Source organism: Chelonia mydas, chromosome 6, assembly GCF_015237465.2.
Source record: "Chelonia mydas isolate rCheMyd1 chromosome 6, rCheMyd1.pri.v2, whole genome shotgun sequence".
NCBI lineage: Eukaryota > Metazoa > Chordata > Testudines > Cheloniidae > Chelonia > Chelonia mydas.
In genome coordinates, this window is record NC_051246.2 from 94021299 (window position 1) to 94046657 (window position 25359).

Genomic DNA, 25359 nt, shown 5'->3' on the forward strand with positions numbered 1-25359 from the left:
ACTATATCCAGCAGAAATGATCCAGAGTAAGCAGCAGTCACCAGGCCCCCATTAATTTGTCCTGTTCTTCCCCATTCCCATCCAACACTGCTGGGATCCTGTGGCCTGCACTTCCAGAGCTAGGTCTGGACCTTATTGAAGGAAGTAGCATGCCCCCCACCCCCCAATCACATGCAGATGTTCCCTTTCACTGATTCTGAAGAAAGATCCTATGCCTTAGCAATGCTCTGCAAGCTAACTATCTGTGCTGATGAGCACCCTGTCCCCTAGTGAGAGACTGAGACAGCTCACCTTTGCCCCCCCACTGCCCAGTGTGGGGAAATCACAGCCCTGGTTCTGCGCTGAAATGCCACATTCCCTTTTTTTTTTTTTTTTATCACTGACCCTCTCACAATTCCTGTTACAGGAATTATTATGACAATAGGTAGGAACTGGGGGTAGGATGGCCCTATAATTGCTCACCCTGTCCATTCTCAGAAGAGTCCTTAGTGAGAAGTTTGCATTTCCAAATCTACTTTCCAGTCTTGCTCATGATTTCTTCGCCCCCACCCCCAGCACACTCCAGTGCCTCCCCATCCCTGACAAATGTGGGGATTCTTAGAATTTCCCTGCTCCTCAAAAGGACTGATACACACCTCACAAAGACAGACGCTGAGAAACACAGGCAGGCATAGTTTCCAGAGGATCCTGACTGTTGCACACCACCCATACATGACTGAAGAAGGGACCACCCGAAGCAGCAAATCTTTCAATGAGTGTGTAGATGGAGGACTCCAGGGTGACGGGGCAGATATACACAACAACTGTGTCCTGCAGATAAACAGGGCCACGAGAGCCCTGGTGTAATTCCAGAAACGGCAGTGGAATGACTCCAGGGATGAATTCAGCATCTACCATTTAAATAAGTTATTTCTGGCTGTCAGAGCCCTTCATTCACGCTGCTCTGTTTCCTGTCCTTGCTTCCTTTCCACAACTTCTGCACACCACACTCTGTCTATGCACACTTGTGTTTCCCTTAAATTACATACCAGTGCTACCTTTAACTTTAGCCCATTGCGCTGGAGCCATTAACCTGTGTGCAGAGGAACCCCTCTACCTGTGCCCAGGTAACATGCTCCTGAAAATCCAGTGCTAGGAGATCCTACCGACTGAGCTGTTGGTGAGGAGCTCCTGATTTACAGTAGGAATAAATGAAGGGAGGTCTCTGGACTGGGTCTTCCCACTCCCCCACCCATAGACATGGCACTTTGGCTTTGCCCCCTACCCTCCAGACATCTCATTCATAGACTAAACCTAACAGTTGCTAACTAGATCTACAGCTACTCTGGTCATGTTCACCTTTAAAATTCAAAGGAACAGAAAACCCCTTTGAGTCAGGAATTCAGCCAGAGTGAAATAAAGCAAATCCCATTAGTTTCAGAGTAATCAACCCAATTACAGTGTTGAGAATCCTCAGCGAGGATTACCGAAAGCCTGACTGCACCAATACGAACATAGGGAATCCCAGGAGGTTTCTTTAATTACTGCCAAACTCCTCAGCTGATCTTGCTTTGGCTACGTGGATCTGTGCCTTAATACGTACCTTCTACTCCACAACAACCAGGAAGTGCATTGTTTTCACAATGTTGCTCTGATTTAAAGAGCCATTTTCATCCTTTTGAAGCTTGGTATACTGGGGAGAAAATAGTTTTACTCACTGATGGCTTAATCCTTTCTGCTACGCTAGTCTAAGGCCAAAATTGGTGCCCTCGGGCAGGAAAATAAAGACTTGATCCTAAGTTTTTGCAGTAGCCATTAGGTGCCTCTGTTTTTTGCTGCCCAACTTGAAACAGTTTGGGCCTGATTTTGAGAGGTACTGAGCAACTGCAGTTTCAGTAGGTCACATGTCAGTGGTATCATGGGGTGATAAAATCCAGGCCTGGGTGAATCTTAAACATCTCAGAGGGTCAGTTCAAATAAACAGATGGTTCATGAGACCTTCAGCAGATTCGGAATCCCTCCAATGTGAACACTTCCCATGGAAGATCTCCCCTAGGGCGGCCATTGGTATTGGAGGACAGTGCCCTGGATGGTTTTCATTTTTGGGTGGGAACTGGAGGAGGGATCAGTCAGTGTTCTCATGTTTTCAGAGCCTGGAAATCTAGCCTCCCACAAAATCCAGGTCATTTTAGCAGATCACTAAATGGCGTGGTCTCTCATTGTACATTAAAAAACCTACCAGACAAAACAAGGAGTGTATTTGTGTCTCTCCCGAAGCACTGATCCTCCACCCCCATACAGCAGCTCACTCTGAAAAAAATACTTTGGTACATGTGGAACCATTCAAAACCCCTATATAAAGAAGCAAGAATTCTCCAGGCAAATCAATCATATTTGCCACTGACTTTTTAGTTTCCCTGCTTGATTATTATTGTTCAGAACCCTGCCATATTTCTCTATACTGATCGTTTGTGACTTTGTCCCCAGTAAACCCCTGTACTGATCTAGCCATACCACTTGTTCTTGGTCTATCTCAGTCTCCCATTCAGTCACACAATCTCTCTCTCTCTCTCTCTCTCTCTCTGGTCAGAGAGGAAAAGACAGCTGGTTTCTTATATATTTTAGAGGGCTTCCCTCACCCCTCCCATAAGGGATATAGCTACCACTGTATGGTGATCGTACCAATTGCTCCAGGGCTGTTTGCTCCCACTTTTCTGTTGCGGTTGACGACACATGACAAACCTAATCGCACAAAACCAACCCCAGATTTTCTCAAGAGAAGTTCTGCTTGAGAACAGACTCTCTCTGGCATTGCTGCTTCTGATTGGTATATCCCTAATCACTTCCACCCCTTCTTTATTTATAGAAACTGATTCTTTTCCTTCACTCCCCTCCTTTTTATTTTTTAAAGTTGCAGTTTATTTCTGCTACTGAAAGAATTGTCCTTATTACACCCTTTGGAGTAAAAGCATTTCACCCTGATATGCAGCCGAATTAGCTCTCTCCCACTCTGTGTTCTTTCCAGTCTCTCTCACTTTCTGTATATCTTCTGCTGCTGGGCCATATCCCCATGATACAGAGGAACAGCTGGGCAAGGCTGCAGTTACAGAGGCTCTCCTCCAGGATATCCGGTCAGGATGGCCAGAACTCAGAAACTATGATCCTTAACCTGGGATTTATGAGAGAAGGCCAGGGTGGTCAAAGATGCCTGGTATTGTGGTGATGCATTAACTCCATGCTCACGCTGGGGCCCTCACGTTGGGGCACTCCAGTGGGGGATGTTCACGACCCCAAGGATCAAACCAGGCACCCTAAATGCAAGAGCCTCCCCAGGGGCCTCATCCTGAGAAGGGCTGAGCACTTGCTGTTCCTAGTAAGTTAAGTGGAAGCAGCAGGTGCTCAGAAGGTCTCTGGTTCAGGCCATCAAACAGCACTTGTTTTCTCTGTGGAGGCTCCTCAGTTACTATTAATTAGAGCGAACAAACAGAATTCTGTATCCCTTTGTTTCTTTTTCTTTCCTCCTTTCTTCCGATGCTCCTTTTCTCCCTCCCCCCTGTGTGGAGCCCCCGAGTGAAGCAGGCAGGGCTGTCAAAGATTCTGAGGTCTGCCACTTCACTGCCTGTTTCATCTTCTGCCTGAATGCTACAGGTGTCTCATTCAGTACGAACATTCAGGCAGCAAGACGAGACTGGGCTCCACGGAGCTGGCCGAGCTGGGTATCTTTGAACCAAAAAAAAAAAAAATCCCTCCCGCAACCAATCAAAAAATAACCCCAACCTCCCAAAAAGTAGCTGAAATCTGGGCTGGGTGTTCGTGCGGTTAGCCGTTTGCAAGTGGCCATTTTATGATAGGACACAACTGCGGGGGGGTATATTAACCCTTTCCTCACTTGAATGGACAGTGGCAAATGCACCTGTGCACATTTTTTCAAAGCAATCTGGGCTAACATTAAGGGGAGTGAGAGAGGGTCTGTCCTGGGGAGAGGTGGAAAGGGTTAAATATTGCACCAAACAACGTTGAAAGACTGATTTTACAGGTATACTGTGTTGGACAGGTGGTATATTTATGCAATAACTATGAATTAATTCAAAAGAAACCAAGTGTAAAGGTTGCCTTTAAACTTCAAGCTTCTTAGAGAAATTGCAGAGGGTTTCAAAAAATAGAAAGGACATTGGGGTATGACTTGCATTTTGAGGAAGATTATTTTTTGTGCCTTAATTACTTGACGATTTTTTTTCCTTTTAATTAATATCAGTTCATGGTCTGAAGCAGTAGATAATCTTAGTTGCATAGGTTTCCTTAAAAAGAAAAGAACTTTCTGTGTTGATATGTGGATATATATGTATATAGGTATATCTCTCTATACAGATGTGTGTATATATATATATATGTGTGTGTGTGTGTATGTATATATATATATGCATATGTATCTGATATTTCAATAGAATATACTATACATATACACCCATGCCTAAGCTTGTACAGACTGTATATAAATATAAAATGGCCACATCTCTTTGCGTGTGTCTGTCCCCGGAAGGGTGGACTGATTGTTTTTGGATGTCTGCAGCTGTTACCTTGAAGGATGCAATTTCATCTTTCATTTATTTTTCCCCATCTAGACTGTATCAGGATAAACTGTAACGCCAGTAAGTTTTCCCTCAAGTTTCATTTTGTTCTCTATATATTAAAAAAAGAAATTAACTTTATTTCCTTTGCTAGTTTATAAGCTGTTTTTCTTTTTCTTTCTTTTTTTTTATCTTTCTTATTCATTTTTTAAATACAAAAATCAAAGATGGGGTGGGATCTGGGGCTGGGGGAGGAGGGAAGGAATCGTGGTGATTGTGTGCAAATGTATTATGTGAGGTTTCTCCCAGGAGGAGATGAACTGTTATTTCAATGCTTTTGCAGAAAAGCTCCCAATCCCTGACATTGGGATGAGATGAAAATGTGTTTCAGTAGTAACCTGTTGTCTTTTGGGAAATGCCCTTAGAGATATTTAGAGAACACATAAAAGTAACAACAGGTACTGTATACACTTCTCCACTACCTGAAAAACACTCCTATAGTAAAACGTGTTCAGGACAGAGTGGTGGCTGCTTAATCTGATATTTCTTCAATACCATTTTTAAGGGGGCTGGCGGGCTTTTTTTGGGTGCGGAGGGGAAGAAAAGAAGCCCTTGGCATTTGGGGTAGCATCTCAGACTCTTATATGAGAATCACCTGCAGGTCACCTCACCAGCTAGGCTTCTGTGACAAATTCCATCTGAGGGACTAACTCTGGGTCCCTTTCAGTCTGTGTGAGACAGAAGGAGGCTTGGGAATGCCATAAAGAGTAATCATTAAAGATCACATCCCAGCCAGAAACTCTGTAGTGCAGCAGAGAGAGCCTCTTCTGTCATATTTCAAAAATCGTGAGTTTAGAACTTGTTGAAATAAGTATGGGCCTCGGGCCACAAAACGTGGGTCTGGATTTTGGAGCCAATCAGCCCCCAAAGTTAGGGGCGACTGGACCCAAGTGTGTTTTTTTTTTTTAAGGCTCATCTCTAATTAAAACAAAATTCTTTTCTGAACTGGTGGCCCTTCTGTGCTGTGCTCCATGCAGGGGCCTTTATGGAAGGCTGAACAAGTTGGTCTGGAGGTACCAGAAGACAAGAAGGCAAAACTGGCTTGGTGGGTTTTCTAAACCCTGTTGGCTTTATCCTTTGAGCTATATAGTCTGTCCCATCCCAGCTAGTGGGAGGCCAGGAAAGGAGCAAGTTATGTCAGGTCACTTCATTCAGGCTGAGTTTTCTAACAGCCCCAGGAGCTGCCCCAGGAGGGACAGCCTCAGACTCTGCTCTCTGGGGCAAACAAGTAGTTTGCAGCCAGCATTGAAACAACAGCCAGCAGCAGCAATGGCAGATTCTCGCTGGGAATGATTCCCTTTGCTACTCTCCCTTCAGTTTGGGACTCTCTGTGCAGGTGCAATGATGGAAACCATACAATATTTGGTTGTTTCGCATATGGTATTGGCCCAAACCAAGGAGAGGTGTGCAGATGTAGCAGGGGATGATATACACCTGAGCAGATAGCACACCTGTTTCCCCTCCTGGTCACTGGCAGCTGCCTCACGTCAGTCTGCAATGGAGCAGGAGTACACAGAGATGTATGCAGGATGTGGGCTGGCTAGTATCCTATGCAGTGCCATGCAGAACTGGCTGGCTCCATGGATCTGAAAGCAGGAGGAACATGGAGCCTTTGTCTGAATTTCCTTTTGAGCTTTTAGGTTAGTTTGAATATTGTATTCAAGGGGTGCAAAACAAGGCTAGGAAAAATATTCCCTGAATCCCTGCAAAATGAGATTGCCAGTTTCTGTCCAGCACTACTGAGGACATTTGCATAGAAATGGGATCTTTTGTTTCCTAAGACTTCCCATGCTCCTTGCTACTTATTCCTCCATCCATCCAGGAACTTGTACCATGCTCATTAGTGTGTCCTCTGAGCACTGGTCTCAGAGGTAGCATCTGATGTACTCCCCAGCCCCACCCCTATTTGAGAACAGTTGGTTCCTGCAGTGTCACCCAGAAAGGGCTCTGTCTTCAGGTGTGGAATCAGCAGCAGCAGGAGGAAACAAAGATTCTGTTTTCATGCAAATTAATGTCCTTCAGTAATAATAAAAAAGAAAAAGGAAAGAAAGAAAAAAAGACAGACAAAAGAAATCAGACAAGCAGTTTGTGTCAGTTTCCCCACCAGTGTCAGCATCTCTCTAAATCATTTTGCTTTCATGAATTTTTAATAGTCTAGACTTTTGCATATTTAAATATGTTCTTCTGGCAAAGATGTTATTTATTTTTAAAACAACTTGGATTTTCCTAATTTAGTTTTTATGATTTTTTGCTTGTTTTTTCTTTTTCTTTCTTTCTTTTTTTCCCCTCCAAACCTTTGCTGCACTGCTGGCCTGGTGGAATGACTCAGGCTGTCTGTCCATCCCAATTACTGGAAGGGAATTATGTGGGAGCTGACTAGTGAGGAAACTGTATATCCCTGATCAAATCTAAATTCAACTTGCTTAGGCAACAGCAAAAGCAAAATCTCATCCTTATAGGTGCCTGGTGATTTATTTGTGGAGCGGGAGTTACACATATGGCTGTGGGTCTCCTAGGTTGATTAATATTCTGGGTAGCCTGAATCCCTCCTTGGATTCAGGGTAACATTTCAGAGGTTGGGAGGATGTGCATGTATGTTGAGGTGAGGAGAGGGGTTTAAGGGTGAGAGTGGTGAGTGAGCTCAAGAAATAAACTTCCTGTCCAGTTGAGGGGCCTCAGATTATGCAGTCACCATTGCTAACTGAACACAGGAGACCTGGATCATGTTTTAAAAGCAAACAGAGCTGTGGTTGGGAGATCCCATGGAATAGTAAAGGTGACGTGGCCCGGGTATCCTACTAGCCTGGTCACAGACAGCACTGCAGCTCATGCTGCCTCCAAGGCTTCCAGCATGCAGTGACAGGTAAGGACTTTGATTCTCATTGCTCTTTTTGTTCATTGAAGGATGGTTTTGGGTTGGGGGAGCTTTTGTGCTATTTTGCTGCATCTGTGGGTTGTTCACATTTCCTGATAATGTCATGCTCTGCCTTTCACCACCCCGTTTTTCCTCCTCTTCACTCCCCATCCCTTTCATGCCCCCAAATTGTAGGGTGGGATGACTGATCTGGTATCCTGTGTATAGGGGGCATGTTCTTCTTTTCATGTATCTATTTTATTTTAAAAAACGCCCCCTCACTTCATTCTTGGAAAGACCTCCACTGGCAAAATCTGAAGTCTGAAGGGCCTGATGCTTATCTCACTTAAATCGGGGTAATTCCATTAAAGTCTATAGAGTTACACCAGTGGAAGCAAGATCAGAATCAGTTCCTCAGATCACAGAGTTTGAAGCTGTGTAGAGTGATTTCTCAGCACAGACCTAACAGATGGAACAATTGTGTTGTCTGGCTTTGAAGGAGAGATTTGGGCCTGTCAAATGTTTCTGCTTGTACAAACATAAACTTTTTAAAAAATGAAGGGGGTCTGAACTCTGAACATAAGAACACAGGATTTTCCCAAGGGGAACAGCTCTTTTGTCTATCTCCTCTTGTATCCAGCCTCCTGAAGTGGCCAACATACCTATGAGGAAGGTAGGAAAGCCCTTATAATGTTCCTCATCTATTGTGCCAGGCTATCCAGTATTTCTTTACCTCTCCAGTGTGCTCTAGTCCTTGCATTCTGCATCTCTCTTTTTCAGTGACCATTTCTCATTCCTAGGGGTGTATTCTTCAGTGTCCTAGCCAAACTGAAGCCCCAGGTATGGCACTGCATGCGTTTCAGATATAGTAGCTTTTGGAGTATAGAGTGCAGAAGTCCTCATGTTCGTGACATTTCTGGGTTGTTTTTTGCTGTCTGTTTCCTGGCCTCCTTTACATCTCTCCCACCTTCCCGCATTGTGTCTCTGATCACAGACAAGGAGGTAGGGGCTACCGATATAGGAGGCAATAATTTGGAGGCAGCTGTCGTCTTTGGTCCAAGGAACACTGCTGGGTTCTCACTCGACATTTCGTAGTGAGGCCTTCGCTTCTCACTAGAACGTTCATTTGTGAGAGTCTTGAAGCCTCAGCAACCTGTGAGTCTACTTTTCCTTCCATTTCAAGTAGCAGGGACAGAGGGGAGGAAGAGATCTCATAGCACAGTTGCCACTAGGAGACCCCCTTAGGGGGCCTCATGGTTGGTTCCTTGCTCAGAGTCCAGTTAATTGTGGAGCTACCTCTGACAATAGCAGGTAGCTAAGACATGAGGCCAGTTCTCCCCTTCCAGCTGCAGACTGTGTTGTATTTAGTGCCCTGTTAAATTCCATTTTCCAAAATGTCAAAGTTTCATTTTGTTAAGCACCAATGTAGCACCATAAAGCAGAGGCCTGTGATATATGAATCTCCAGGAAATGTTAAGAGCTTTTCTCTCACTGCGTTATCATAAACAAATATGCAACCATGCTAACCCAAATCTAATCAAAACATTGTAACACTACGAGCCTTTCTCTGTTTTCTTAGGGAATCTGCTGTCATTTTAATAAAAGCTTAATAATGCTCTAACAAGAAAATATTATCTGTAAAATGAGGTGATATGATTAGCTGTTCCCATCATATTTGTGACGTTAGTATCTCCTAATGCCAATTTAATGTAATCCAGGAGGAAATTAATGCTAACACAGCCTGGGAAATAATGACAAGTCATTAGCATGTTGTATTGCAACATGGCAGCTACTTTTAGGAGCTTTAGTGTCTGAACAGCTTAGCTGGTAGCATTCTCGCCTTTGGGCTGGAAGTCATGTATCAAGTGCCAGTTCAGCCCAATGCTGCCACTGCAGTGTGGGGAGAAAGGCAGGAAGGAAGCTGTATTTTTGGATGGTCATGTTAAAAAGAGATTCTCTCTGCCATCCTCCGGTAGCATTCCAGGTTTAAATGAAAGATTCCTCTCTGTGACAAAGTAACGGATGTGGAGTCTTTTGCCTCCAACTTGCTAATTTGAATCCAGCCCGGATGTGTAGTGACTGAAAGCTATTGCCATCTGAAGGCTGTTCGATGGCCTGTGTCAGGTGATGTGTTGGCCTCAGTGCAGATAACAGCGGACAGTTATCCATGTGATAAAGCCCACAGTTGGCAGTCTCAACAGACTTTGCATGGCCTTTGAGACTGGACTCCTCTCTGGGGCCCTCCAGGGCAGGGATAAGGCAGTGGGTACTGTGTGCAGGAAGATTGCTCTTCCACCATCTGAGCTGTACCTGTTCTGTGGCTACGTGGAGGATTTTCAGTCCTATCAACCCTGCACTTTCATGAGCAGAAAATTGACCTAAACATTGGAAAACATGACATAGTGTGTGGGGAAGAAGAGGGTGTTTGTGCATGTTTTAATTTTGATAGGGAGCAGCCCAAGGAGGCATTTTCTAATAAGACCTTGCATGATTAAAAAAACAAAAAAAAACAGAACAGGTACTAATCAGCACCGAGCACTCCTCACCATCCTGAAAGCTGCCCTTGGCAGTAAATTCTGGGCAGATCACAGCAATTTGAGCAGTTCCGAACCTGAGTAGCTGGTGAAGAGGCCGTAGTGGTTTGTATTACTGGATGCAGAACTCTAACAAATGAAGGCTTTTAACAGTGACCTTAATTACACCAGTACTGCAAGGACTGAGAAGACTGAAGTGCTGCTGCGGCATAATTCATTTTAGGGGCATAGTTCATTGTCATTTCATCCCTGCGGGGTAGGATTTAATACTAAACAATAAAGGACAAAAGATGATGTGTAAAGTCAGAAAAAGCAATGACATTAGAATGCATTTTTTGCCATAGCACAAAGGCCCCATGTCACTTAATGTCCTGGAGGCCTTAAATCTGATCTAAAAAACTCTGGTATAGCCTTGATTTACCAAATTCCAGTTAGCCCAGACTTGGTTAACAGAGGTTGGTTGATGACCCTAAAGGTAGTATTGTTTTCCTCTTTAGAAAGGCTGCAGTTCTGATCTGTCAATTCCAGAGCTGAGGAAGAGGGTTCAGTGGGTTTTCTAAAGTCACTTGGTTTTAAAGGGACAGCACTGTTTAGAATATAGTCCCCTCAGTCCCTTTGTACACTGCATTATAGGGTTGGGACCCAGATGGAATGCACCCTTTTGACTATCTGACAGTCATCACTCCTTGGAAACACATTGGGCAGTCTGCACAACACACTTGTCATCTCCCTTGTTTTATTAACTCTCTGGTTTTCTGAAGTCCTCTGCCGCCTTTGGAAATTTGAGTGCAGTGTTCTATATTTCTCTTTGTAAAGATCTGAGACTCTGCAGACTCAGAGCCCAACCTGAGAGTGTAACTAAAGACAAAAATAGTTTGGAAGGGCATGAAGATAAGATAACTAAATAAAATATCCTAACCAGCATAGAAAACTAGTAATTCATCACTAAATATGAATTACAGCACTTTAATTAACTGCTGGGGTTCTGAGTGCTAGAATAGCACCTAGACAGATGGATAGATCTCCCACATATCAAAAACCAGCCAGGAAGATGCGGTGGGTGGTGCCTGGTGTACGCTGGAAAGGAGTGGAAGATGGGAGGGGCAGATTCCAGAGTCAGATGATGGTTCTATGAGCTTTGGATATGAGTTTTACCAGGTCATTGGATGGTTTTGTTTTGCCTTATCCATCAGTCATTAGGGTGTAGTCTTTGCCTTACTATGTTCTTCCAGGAAAAGTGGGTGACCTGCTAACATTCCCATGGCGATGATTGCAGGATTTCAGTCAGTCTGACTGGGGGAAGTAGAAGGGGTGGAAGAGGCTTCTAAACTTTGCTTTTCAGTTCTTCGGCCACATTATTCATGTATTTCCACATCCAAGCCTTTCCCTCATATCAGCTGTGAGCAGTTGCATTTACCTGAGAAAGCAGCTGTATTCTATCAGATTCTGAGGGCATCACACTGGGGGGTTGGGGGGTGGGGGGTGTCTAGAAAAGCAACACTTCTGCTATTCTGCAGTCATAATGAAGCCTGAGGGTCTTCTTGGACAGCTTCAAATTCTGCCCAGCAGGCAATGATCAGATGGCTATTTCTCTCTTGTTTCATTTCCTGTCTTTCTTTCAAGGCACTAGGAGACCTGATATACTGATGAGTCGATGGGGAAGCCAGCTGTTTGTAAGCAGTGCTAATGTACTGATTCTTGAATAAAGCCATCAAAAGGGAGAACTTGTCAACCTACTGATAATGTTAAAATCAAAATAGCAGCTTCTGAGGGCACAGATGTTGGACAATATTCAGAGAAGTGAAATGATCCTGGGAGACAGAATGATAGAAGGAAGAGGCTGCTGCAAGAAGGAGCCTCTTCTCACTCTAGGCAGTTTTGGAGCAACAACTAGCCTGTCCTACTGGTGGCCTCCATTGTAACTCTGTCACCGTGGCCCACCATCCTGCCTGTTCTTTGCATGGCAAGGCTAGCCTGTCCAGTAGAAAGTGCTGCTTCTAGAAAATGCCCATCAGGGAGCAAAGAAGAGCTGGTGAGCTGTGGTGGCAGAGGGAGGATGGAAGCTTACATTAAAAACATAGCAGGTCCGTTGATCAGAAGCCTCTGTGAAGTGAGTTGTGAGGGCGGCCTGTGAGTTTGCTCGCAGAGGTTATAGTAGGGAACACCTTAGAAATACCTAGAGTTTTTCCACTGAGACAAGTATCGGAATCACAGTTGCTATTAATTTGCCCACTTGTTAGCAGTCTAATGAGAGAGGCCAAGCTCTGAATGGACCATACAAAGCGAACTCCCTCTTTCCCGAAGTTCCTCTGGGTCAGGGGTGAGGCATGTTGGTGTATGGTGGTGTTGTGTGGTGTGTTGCACTGCCTCTGCCTGTGCTCTTCTGTGGAGAAATAATAACCTCTCACTAGTACTATCGCCACTGAAAAATTGCCCCTCCCAGGAATAATCATTTTTCTTAAGTGTCACCCCCTGCAAGATCTGTCTTGAGCATGTTTCCCATATCCTGCTGGCACAGTCATGAAAATCCTCACGAAAACCTCTGACACCACAAGGAAACCTGTTGACTTACTGCAGGAATTTTTGATCAGCAGTGAAGGTTCATTATATTATATTTCCCTACCCCATTGTTCTAGCCAGCAGAAAGTGCAATACACTGAAAATATTTTCATTCTGAATGTGGAAAGTGAGGAGGCCTAAGAAAAATCCTAGAGTCATTTTACGAATGAAATTGCTACTCACTCAGTGGCTGTGATGTTAAACAGTCATCTGTGAACACTTCATTACAGCAAAATAGCTTTTTCCTCTCAGTGAATTTCACTGCACCCAGGCCTGATCATGAATAGGGGTCAAATGACTTGGTACATTTATAATTATTTCCAAAATCCCAGGGGGTAAATTACCATTTCTGTTCTCTCCTGAGAATGAACAGAACCATCAGCAAGCATGAAACAAAACAGGGATGTTATTATGCTAATTAACTGTTACCACAAGAGATGCTTAGAATAAGCCTAGGTTCAGGTTTAATTGCCTATTAACCTGTTAGCATGCTGACATCTTTATGACCAGTATGTCAACTGTTCTTCCTTCCATAAGGAGAAGCTCATTTTAAATAATTGAAAACATTATTCAAAATGGGCAAGGTGTGGAGGAACTATGGGCAGTACTGCTATTGGCTGATATCAATGTCTGTCAAAATCATAGACTCATAGGACTGGTAGGGACCTCGAGAAGTCATCTAGTCCAGTCCCCTGCACTTCAAAGTAGGACCAAATATTATCTAAACCATCTCTGACAGGTGTAGGATGGCAGAGTTTCCACAACCTCCATAGGCAATTTATTCCAGTGCTTAACCACTCAGACTAGAAGTTTTTCCTAATGTCCAACCTAAACCTCCCTTGCTGGAAGTTAAGCCCATTGCTTCTTGTCCTAGCATCAGAGGTTAATGAGAACAGTTTACCTCCCTCCTCCTTGAAACAACCTTTAATGTACTTGAAAACTGTTAGCATGTCCCCCTTCACTCTTCTCTCCAGACTAAACAAACCCAATTTTTTCAATTTTTCCTCATAGGTCATTTAGGTTAAGGTTTTCTAGACCTTTAATCATTTTTTGTTGCTCTTCTCTGGTCTCTCTCCAATTTGTCCATATCTCTTCTGAAATGTGGGGCCCAGAACTGGACACAATACTCCAGCTGAGACCTAATCAGGGTGGAGTAAAGCAAAAGAATTACTACTTGTGTCTTGCTTACAACACTCCTGCTAATACATCCCAGAATGATGCTTGCTTTTTTTGCAACTGTGTTACACTGTCGACTCATATTTAACTTGTGATCCACTAAGACCCCCAGATCCCTTTCTGCAATATTCCTTCGTAGGCAGTCATTTCCCATTTTGTATTGTGCAACTGATGGTTCCTTCCTAAGTGGAGTACTTTGCATTTGTCCTTATTGAATTTCATCCTGTTTACTTCAGACCATTTCTCCAGTTTGTCCAGATCATTTTGAATTTTAATCCTACCCTCCAAAGCATTTGAAACCCCTCCCATCTTGGTATTGCTCGCAAACGTTATCAGTGTAATCTCTATCCAATTATCTAAATCATTGGTGAAGATATTGAACAGAACCGGACCCAGAACTGATCCCTGTGGGGCCTCAGTTGATATGCCCTCCCAGCTTGACTGTGAACTACTGATAACTATTGTCTGGGAATGGTTTTCCAACCAGTTATGCACCCACCTTATAGTAGCTCCATCTAGGTTGTATTTCCCTATTTTGTTTATGAAAATGTCATGTGCGTCAGTATCAAAAGCCTTACTAAAACCAAGATATACCATATCTACGGCTTCTCCCTATCCACAAGGACTGTTACCTTGTCAAAGAAAGCTATTAGTTTGGTGTGATGGGGTGGACTAGGTCCAGAGGCCCCTGCGTCACCCCGCCGCAGAATAGAGTAGCGGAGGAGTCCTCCAGGCAGCCTAGAGTGGCTGCAGAGAAGCAACCAATCAGAGGCGCTGCTGGAGCGACCAATCAGGGGCCAGAAGAGCCATATGAAAAGCAAGCAGCAGAGCAGAAAGTTCAGTTCCTGCCTGGAACTCTGGGGGGAGAGGGGAACCAGAACCAGATGGGATTAGGTTCCTGCCTGGCTGGCAGGACCATGGACAACTCACTGCAGGCAGCACTGAGCCCAAGGAAGGCTGCCAAAGACCAGGTGTTTGGCTGGCTGGATGAGGAGCAGGCCTGTGGACAGGTCAGTGTGGGCCGGCTGAGCCCCAGGGGACTGAGCCCAGAACCTGGCCTGAGTAGGTGAGGACACAGAAATGGTCCCCACTGGTCTGGTTGCAGACTGAGCCCAGTGAGGACTGCCGAAAGGACAGCAGCTGCGCGTACGGTGTTGGGCCTCAGTTGCGTTGTTTAAGAAGGCAGGGACTCTGGGAAGAATCCTTAGAGCTATGGCTCCATACCAGGACTGGGAAAAGAACGTGAGGCTGTATACCTGGGATGGGGGGACTGTGAATGTGGCTCAGCCAGAGGGCTGAGTCGTTGAAGACCCTCTCAAAAGAATTGTGATTTCACGGAAAGGGGCGCTCATAAGAAACAGGTGCAGACCCCATTACAGTTGGTTTGACACTATTTGTTCTTGACAAATCCATGCTGACTGTTACTTATTATCTTCTAGGTGTTTGCAAAGTGATTGCTTAATTATTTGCTCCATTATCTTTCTGGGTACTGAAGTTAAGCTGGCTGCTCAATGAGAGCCAATGGCAGGGCTTTTCTCCATAGTCCCACCTCTACAGATCTTGTAACATCTCTGGAACTACATAGGGGAAAAACTGCTAAAAAGACTAAAATATTGTAACAAATATAATGCTGCTTAGGATGTCACATCTATCATGATGCTGCATACCATGGGTGCTTGGAACAGCCTGGTGGCAGTGGAGTTAGTACTTGAAGCCTCTTGCTGTACTAAAAAGCAGACCATATTTACCTGAACTGAAAAATTTATTTCTGGTAGCTGTGAGAAGTATAGGGTCTATGACACACAGCTGAAACACTGATTGATTCCAATCAAGGGCAATGATGGCACATATACATTATTTTTTCTAATGTAATAGTTTGGAATAGCCATAAACCCATTTTGTACCATTCTTTTAATTCTCAGATATAATCCTGAGGGGAATAAACACCATTAACCTCACTGTCTTGCCCAGTCATTATCTAACCAATAACGGACTGTAGGAGTCCTGCCTCGTTCAGTGTTCATTCACTTTCATCATTGAAGACATTATGCACCTGGCTCACAGGGTTTTTAGTAGACAAAATGTGTACCCAGTGGGGCAGGTTTGCATAATTTATGCAGCACAGGGCATTCCAGGGGTGTGTGGTATAATTCAAGATTATGGAATTTCTTTTATCCCTAAAAAATGCAATAAAATGCAGAGAATTCCATAAAACACCCCCAACAAAAATTAAAAGAATGTTAGCACGTTGAGTGCGCTTAATAGTAAACACTTGAATGCGTTTTCTCTGTTCCCTGTAAATATGGACCACATTACACTTTTTAACAACATGACCACATGCTGTTTCTCAAATAAAATACTATATATCATACAAGTGTTTTTCTGTAGTCTCTCTTGTCAGGTGCACAGTGGGTGTGAGGCAAGGTCTTCGCAGGAGCTCTTAAGAGTCATAGACACATGAATCACTTCCACTGTCACTGAAATGGAGCCACCTTATTGTGGAACAGGACATCAGTTGAACAACACATAGCAACCTTGACTGACAATTTAGTACAAGAAAGGCAGTAGAAAACCCTACCTAATTAAATTACAGGTAGAATTTTAGGTAGGCAGCAGCTTACCCAAATGGCTGTTGGGCCTGGGCACCATAATCCAAGTTCCTGTTGCTGAAAAATGTGGCACACCCAGAAGTAACAGGAGATTGGATTTACATCTCAAATTAAAGATGGCAGTTCCAGGAGTTCAGCACTCCCCTATCACAATGGGGGGAGCACCAACTGTGGAATTGCCAGCATCACTTTCTGCCACATCCTAGAGATCTCCCATCTAATACAGACCATGTCCAACAATAGGACTATCTCAGCACTGATGCCACAATGTGGGAAACATAGGCCCTGGTTCCCTTGTTTGCTGTGAGAACAATGGCTGCTGTTGCCTCCAACCATATTTATTTGTATGTTGTGTCATGCCACAAAGGAATAGTAATATGTCACCTCCATACAGCGTAGCCCATAGATCCTGGCAGTGTTACTCACCATGTTGTGCTGTTCTACGTCTTGCGGTCCTTGTGGGTGAAGGGAGCTGTGTATTTCTTAAATCATCATTGCCATTCAGAACAAAGTCAACAAGAAATATAATTTTCCACCATAGTTTAGAACTTTTCCCCCCACTGTTCATACTGTGGGCTATCCCAAAGCACTTTGTAAAGCCATGTGTTAGGAGCACAAAAAATATGTACGCAAATGCAAGGACCATTCTATGCTTAGCAGTAACTCACATGCAGCCTGACACATGCCTCTTCTGCTGATAGAAGGGAACGCTGGTTAGTACCACCAAGGTTTTCCCAAAATGCAATGGGATCTTTTACTTCCACCTTGGCAGCCCCCCACTGCTGTGTAGAAAGGAACTTGATTTCACATCTCATCTGAAGGATGATTCCATTAACAGTACAGCACTCCCATCCCTTCTGCACTACCAGCCAACAGTCTGAGCCAGGTTTAAGACAAAGAGCTCTCTTATGAGCCATGCTTGTGCAGGGATATGTTCAGTTTATCCTTCCTGTCTATCATAATTTCTGATTCGGCCATCATTGAAGCATCTGAGTACCACCTAGTGGTGCAGAGGGAGATTTGGGAGGCTTTTCAGATTACTGGCTCTTGGTTCTTCTAGGGAGCCATACAAAGAAGCCTACAAAGGTTTTTGGATGTGTGTGGTTTTTTTCCTTTCTGTGAAATGTTACGGAATGCTTGGAGGTATTTACAGGGGTCTTTGTGGAAACCAGCGAAGAGGGAGATGGAGGTGCATTGACAGAGCTGTGTCAGAGAGCCCTGAACTGGAAAGTGCTGAAGGTTAGGATTGAGGTGCATTGGCACTGTTATGTAGGGGAAGGAAACTTATGTTACATCCTTGCAGCACACGTGTTGTATCCCTGACAAGTGGTCAGTCCAGTTGAAGATAGTGGTCAGCTACTGCTACCACCTAACAGTTAATGCTTTGGCTCAAGCAATTAAAGTTTGTGCTGTGGTGCTGAAAGTTCAGCATTCAGACACTGCTGACAGCCCAGAGAAGGGGGCCTTTGCATGTTTTCAACCTCTGCCTGTCTGTAACAATGCTGTCATTCTGTATGTCTAATTAACACTAAAAATCATGTTAACAAGCCATTTAGGGGTCACTGTACCTTTCCAGGATTAAACTCCACATATTAAAGTTTGGCGGTGGCTGCCCCAAACACATTTTGCTGATATCCATTCATTTTCCCACTCTGTCCCTCCAAATAGTTCTTCTAATCATCTGTTTAGACAGAGGTAAAGGGTGCATGTCTATTCCTCTACGCAGTGGGTCCCTTTTTCTGGTGTCCCAATGTTGGCAATTATTTGTATGCTATAAAGAAGTCCTCCCTCCCTCTGAATTTGCTGGGACTGTACTGCTAAATAGTCAAAATTCTGCTCTGCTTTTGGATTTTGGTCCTGACTTTCAGAGGTGCTAAGCAACCCCAACCCCTATTGACTTTGTTAGGAGTTTTGGACACTCAGCGCTTCTGAAAAATCAAGCCTTTTGCCTTTAAGTTCTCCATTGCTAAGGGAAAGTGATTTTTTTTAAAGTTGGGGCCTGTGTCAGGGAGCAGATGAATACCTGTGGCTAAGAATATTGTATTCTTATTTTCCTGTAGTGAGATTAGCATTGTGTGTAACTACAACATGTTGGGCCAAATTCATGGAGTCACTCAGGCTCCCTTCCAGTGATTAGACTTGCCTCAGTGAAGAAGAATGTGAAGAAATTGATGGAGCACTCTTTCTCAGAGGACTTGCACACAATGCTATGACAGATTAACTGGCTTCAGAAGGCAGGGATGCTCTCAATTCATTTGCTTCAAATGAACCCAAATCAATGAGTTTAAGCTAGTTTCTGGTTCTCCATCCTGCACTTACAGACCACAGCTCTCGCAGTGGCTCTGCGTACACTGGCAAACATTGTAGTAGTCATTTGCCACCAGTGCAGCTCCACCAGTTTTAGCAGTGGTGAGACATAGGACCTTTTTTTCCCTCTTCTTTCTGATGGGTAAAGACAGCTGAAAGGGTGTTTCTCCTTCCTCTGCTTACTTTTACGTAGGAACATCAAGTCTTGTTTTTCCTGGAGATCTCCTTGGATGACTCAGAGAAGCAGATTGGGAGTTTTCTCAGTTCTTACCTGATTGGACGGGGGGTTTTCTTTAGCAGAAATACTTTTTCTTCCAACTTTTTGTCAGGTGTTTGAGTAAAATTGTTTGCAACAACAGAAAAGAATTTTAAACAGCCTGAATAAAAATCATTCCCTTTCTCAGTTGCTCAGGTGTCACTTTTATGGTACCTGTGAGATCATGGTCCTGCTAGTTTTCCAGTCTCTCATGGAGTCTTACAGGAAAAAACAGGGTAGATGCGACCTGAATTTGTAAAGCTGAAGGAAAGCAGCCTTTTAGGACTTCTTCGTACTTCACAAAGAACTAAAAAAAATAGCACAGGGCCTGTTTTCTTTTGATGTACTGATCACCTACAATGTAAAGGGCAGAAAGAAATCATGGGTTTGAATCGATGGGTGATGCCACAATATCTGCAGCATTCTGCAATAGTCTTCACATTCTGAGCTTTCATTTAAAAATGCTGTGGTGGAGAGGTACTTCTGCACTGCTGCTAGAACCACTTCACCACCGCAGCTCCAATGAGAGCATGGCTCCAGTAGGAGCTCCCAATGGGGATTATAATGGATAGAGCTGATCTACTTGTCCCTATCCTGCTTCTCCATGGGCTGACCCAGACCCCAAACTGCTCTTTACCATGGAGAGTTGAGGAGATCCCCTCCTGGATCAGAGATCAGTGGTGGGCAGAGGCTATAGACACCCCAGATATGGTCCCTAACTCCTGCCCCACTTTCCACAGCAGAACTGCATCAGCTCTGCTGAGTCAGGGCCCTGCATGCTTACAGAAGACAGAGCATAATTTTGCCCAGAATATTTACTCGGGGGCTGAGTGAACTGGCATGGATAACAGAACCAACCCAAACCTTTGTTTCACATCAGGATCAGAATTATTACCATTAATTACTTACATAGCACCATAGAAATGTTGATGTGACCACATGTCCCTCCAGTGGCTGGCCCCAGTGATGATAAAACCTCTTCCTTACATACAAACAGCAATGGGAGTTACTCCTTTAGCTTTAGTGCTGTGTGCTTGTGCTTTTGATGCATAAATGCCTCATTTTGATGCCTGCTGATGGCTGTGGTGTCTCTGTACATGCAGTGACAGATCTGTACCAGCCAAATAAAGACTGAATCCTTGCTCTGAAGCACTTACAGTCTAAGTGAGGGCACGAACAACAGGAAGAGATGACACACTTTCGACTTTTGCTTCTGACAGATCAGTTCCACTGATGTTAGCAGCAATGGGAACCCTGGTATACACCAGCCATAGGCTGTCACCAGTATTTTTCCCATTGTGTCTATGAAACATGATCTGTGCAGGGCTAGATGACCCCAGACAGAACCCCCTATCAGGAAATCCCCACTGGATCAGCATAGTTATAGATGCTGTGGTCTCCACCTCAAAACAACCCCTCCATCCCCTCTGCATTGATCTAATGAGAGATGGCATAGAGCCACTGAACAGCCTCAATTGCCCATACCCCCATCACAGAGCTGAAGTAGTGCTAGTGAATTTTGCCCTCTAAGAATAACTTTGATCTCAGGAAGTGATGTTGCTATGGTCTTTTCACTGAACTTGGAGATGGATTTCTCTCAAATCTATAACTCTGGAACAGCCCCAAGATCATAACAGTCCCTACAGTACTCTACAGTAGTATTTTGTGTGAGTCGCTTATCCATCTTTATCTCAGCTTTTCTGACTATAAAGTATGGATAATAATAGTAATTTGCTTCCAAGGAAGATTTGATAGCTTGCATTAATGTATGTCTTTAAAGCATTTAAGATCTTTAGACTGAAGGTGCTATACATTATTAAAGGTGCTGAAGGTGCTGAAATTATTAAAAACTCATTTACTGCCCAAAACATTGTGATAATAAATGCTGTTGTAAGATGCAGTGTTTTTAGGAAACACTCAGGGCCAGAATCTCTATAGGCATAACTCTTTTGACTTCAGTGGAATTATGCCAGGAGAATTAGCTCCTGTATGTATGTCAGTAAAATTCTTGCAAAAGTCAGTATTGAGCACATATATACAGCAATGCATGTACAATAAGAAAAGGAGTACTTGTGGCACCTTAGAGACTAACAAATTTATTTGAGCATAAGCTTTTGTGAGCTACAGCTCACTTCGTCGGATGCATTCATCCGATGAAGTGAGCTGTAGCTCACGAAAGCTTATGCTCAGATAAATTTGTTAGTCTCTAAGGTGCCACAAGTACTCCTTTTCTTTTTGCGAATACAGACTAACACGGCTGCTACTCTGAAACATGTACAATAGTGGGTGTAGTTATTTGGATACAATAGCATCTGTTCCTTAATAAATACAACAATTGCAATGAGTAACACAAAAGATAGCAAATATAAACTGAATTTAACATCAGTGCGAAGAAACATAAAATGGGAAGGAAAAGCTGGAAATATTACAAAGATTAAAACAAGTATGCAATATTCTGCTCATAAATGAGCAAAAGAATTGCTTCATATTGGAAAGGTTGACTAATGGTTTACTATTTTTCCAAGAATTACATATATTTCCAATAGGAAAACATTGAAAACAACATGTGTATATAACATATCATTGAGCAGTATGACAATAGATTCAGTCTTAAAAAAAGACTTAGTTGCGAGCATATTGCTTACAACCTTGAACAGGCCTATTAACATGAATTGGATTGCTCATGATTGTAAGCATTATGCATGGAAACAAAACTTTGCAGGATTGGGACCAATGTTATATGCTTAATATCCAGTAATTTTAAATAATGCAGGCTCCATTGGGTAGAGGAAAAATTATTTTCAATAGATACATTTATTTACAGAATCTAGCAAAAGTTTTTTAAAAAAAATACATGCAAGAATAGAAAAAGGAAACTGAACCAGTTGTGTAAGAATATTAATAAGACAAATCTCTGTAAGAACCAGCACTTAAGTATATGCCATAGCAAACTACAATTATGTAGAACTCTAAACAGCAATCACATCCATAAATAAAGTAGGTTTCTTTTACCTATATTGAAAATTGAAGAGGCTACTCCCTGCGTCATTGCAACAGTGAAATCTGCAGCAAAACCTGTTTGTTAATCACTCTGTGTTACGGACAACAGAGCCTTAAATTAAAGCCCTAGCCCTTCACTACACTCACCAGATGAATCTAGGACTTTGTTTGCACTCTAAACAGAAGGCCCATCCAAACTGTCCACATGATTTTCTTCCCCTTTTCAAGGAACCTTGTAGCATGTGCTTCCTGTGGGTCTCCTTGGCAACTAGCATGAAGCCAGCAGGCCATCCTCTGGCACATGCCCGTTAAACATCACATAACACTAATTCTCATTTTGTAATTTGTTTAGATGGCACAAACATTTATTTCTTTAAGTGTTTTGAAATAGACTCAGTAATTATTGCAAAGATTTTTGTATTTTTAATACAGAAAATGCATCTGTAATTACTGACTTTATGAATGTGGTGTATTTTGCAGCATCTTAACTTTATCTTACATCTTATTCATAAAATTACATCTGAAATTGTTTTACAGAGAGTAATACCACCACCACGATGCGGGTGTGATCCTGCTCCTCACTAAAGCAAAAAGCAAAGCGCCTATAAAACTCCAAAGGAGCAGGCCCTAATAGTGGTAGGAAAAGAAATTAAGATGCATCCTAGTCAAAGGAATAAAAATGTATTTTCAGATGAGACTTGAAAAGAGATGGCATTTTAGCTAGGTGAAAAGCTGCAGGAAGTTGCTGCAGAGTAGAAGACTCTTGCACCGACAGTGACCAGATTGTGTGGCGGAAGAGAGGAGGCTAGTGTTAAATAAGTAAAAGTAGCTGGCAGGCGAGGAGAGAGAGAGAGAGAGGCGGTACCTGGAGGGAGTCAATTTGAAGATTTTAAAAGCAGAGAGATCCATTTTAACTAGGTCCTGAAATGAAGAGGGAGGCTGTGGAAGTATTGGAGGATGGGGAGTCACATGGTCACTAGCATAGAATACTGTAGTATTTTAAAAATAAACAGTTGGAAGGAAAATGTAGATTATGCATTTCTGAACGGTACACGCCCCACATGGCGGGAGAGGAAAGGCTGGCTTCCAAATTCACTTGGGGCTGTCTCAACCTGTTTGTCTTAGAGCCCTCACCTATCTTGAGAACAATTGTTCTCTGCCCTTCTGTAAATAACCCCAAACAATGGCAAAGGTCTGGCAGCCGCTGCTTTGATCTGAACACACAAAAGCCAAGTCAGAAGGCAGCAGCTTTGAAATATAAAAGAGCAAATTATACGCAAAAACACAGCATGTTGTTACGGTTTTTTTCTTCTTTTTTGGGTAAAGGAGGGAACTGTTGTTTTTCTTTAATGCCTGAATTCTTGGAGAGCTTTCCTCTTTAGAATTCTCCAGCTGTGCTTGCTTAGTGCTCCCTCTCACGGTGTATGTTCTGTTTGTATGCACTGAGCGTATCTGTCAATAGGTTTATCAGCCTTAATGGTGCTGTGTGTTTGTGTATCTCTTCCAAATCTATCTATCTAGTGTGTCAGTCATTCACTTGGTCTCTTAGGCTGTCTAATCTTTTTATCATTGTATTGATCTTTACCTCCCAGGGGTACCGAGGAGAGAGAGAGAGAGAGAAACAGCTCAAACTGCTCTATAAATAGCAAGAGCAAGCTGACTGTATTTACACATGCTGCCTTTTCAAGGCAGGATTAAGAAGTTTGTTACTCATCTTGGCTAAAACATACGGGCCAAATCCTACTTCTGTTGAAGCTATGGACCAAAATCCCAACTGACTTCACAGGGAGCTGCAGCAGACTCAGCTGCTCTCAGGGAAGGTGCAGCACCTCTATGTGATGATTTGAAAATGAAAGGGTTAATACCAGGAATATTCCCACGCATGACATGAACCAGTAGGCGCTCACCAGACCAGGAAGGATTGCTTTTCTTTCTTAATTCTGCCTGGGAGTTAATTGTCCTTTTTTATACTGGGGGGCGGGGGAAGGAGAGTGGGAGGAAATCCTGCATATATTTTCCACCCATGGGCTGTCCTGTCCATTAGTTTATTTTGATTCCAATCTATTGCAGCCACCTGTCACATCTGCTTTGTCTTTTGTCTCCTGGATGACCCTTTGCTGTCACGTGCTGTATAGTGATCCACACGCCTAACACTCTGGATTTATACAGCACCTTCTTACCTAAGTAGTTTCAGACACTGTCTTCCAAATACATAGAACTCTCAGCCTGATCACCTTTTCTCCAGGAAAGCTCATCGGAGGGGGTGTAAGCTGGCAGACTGACTACTCAGAAGTAAAACAGCAGTAACCAGTAAGATTTTTCAGCAAGTGCAAATCTTTATCAGCATACATCAAAACAAAAAGATTCCCAACATAGGACTGGACTGGCATTCCCAGTTGAGCCTTGCCTTCCCCCAGGTGTCGTCCTTCCTTCTGTCTCTCCCACAGTCCTTATAGCTTTTTCCCTGAGTATCTGTGCTGTCGGAAAGGAAAATGAAGCTGAAGTTGTGTTTGGGGACCTGGCAGCACCTTTACACCCCATCATATACCTCTCTTCCAAAAGCATAGCCAACAGCATACCTGGCAGGAACCCCTCCCCCATGAGAAAGGAAGTCTGCATTCAGCTATGGTGCATCATGAATGAGTAGGGTTGAAAAACCAGACACCAGTGGATGATCTTGGCATTGGTAACCTTGGCCTGCAGGCACCTAATAGGGATATGATCAGTAGCCAGAGTGAGAGTGACTCTAAGGATGGGATAGTGCAGTCACTATCACCAATTTCATAGTGAGACACTCCTTTTCCATCACAGCAATTTTTCTTCCAGGGAAAGAGATCACTACTTAAATAGATCTCAGGATATGCCACACCAAGACAAGACTGAGAGAGAACTGCCCCAAGTCCCATATCAGAGGTATCTGACTTCAGGATAAAATCTCTGGAGAAGGCAAGATTGCACAGTTCAGGTCTACTGCATAGGATCTTTTTGGTCTCCCCAAAGGTACCTGTGCATGATGGTATCCAATGTACTTTCCTGGGATCTTTGCTTTTCATGAGATCATACAAAAGAGTTATCATGGTGGAAAAGCTAGGATCCAACCATCAGCCATAAGCAACAAACCGCCAAGAAGGATTTCACTTGTTTCTTCATAGTAGGGACCAGACATTCCAGCCCTCCTCTTTCTGACCAGTGGTTTAATTTGTCTATTCCTTAGGGTACACCCACAAAACATTTTTTGTTTCCTTACAGTTAATCCTCCATCTGCCTGGCTTAGCAGTGAGATCAGATTCTTGAGAAAATGGAGTACCATTATGACTCCCTTGAGGTGCTGAGTCTGGGTGGTGGAATAGAGTCCATCATTAAGACAAACCTGTGGCCTACTGTGTTATAGTGGAAGTACTGTGGCCTCGAGGCACTGGGACATTGTTGGTCCACCATGCAGACCAACGGGAAGAGT

The 25359-nt window shown here is 43.4% G+C and overlaps 1 protein-coding gene across 29 annotated transcripts in view; it reads left to right on the forward strand.

Moving 5' to 3' along the window:
- NRXN3 (neurexin 3) overlaps positions 1–25359 on the forward strand; it is a 1375103-nt gene that overhangs the window by 525419 nt on the left and 824325 nt on the right. For 23 of the 29 annotated variants that reach the window (XR_006291425.1, XR_006291426.1, XR_006291424.1 and 20 more), the window contains one exon: positions 4602–4628. The exons of the other annotated variants lie outside the window; for them this stretch is intronic. Coding sequence is in view for 17 of the 23 variants with exons in the window: in XM_043548139.1 (XP_043404074.1) it covers positions 4602–4628 (27 nt within the window). In the remaining 6 variants the exon portion in view is untranslated. The remainder of the gene's footprint in view (positions 1–4601; positions 4629–25359) is intronic. 29 annotated transcript variants of the gene reach the window in all.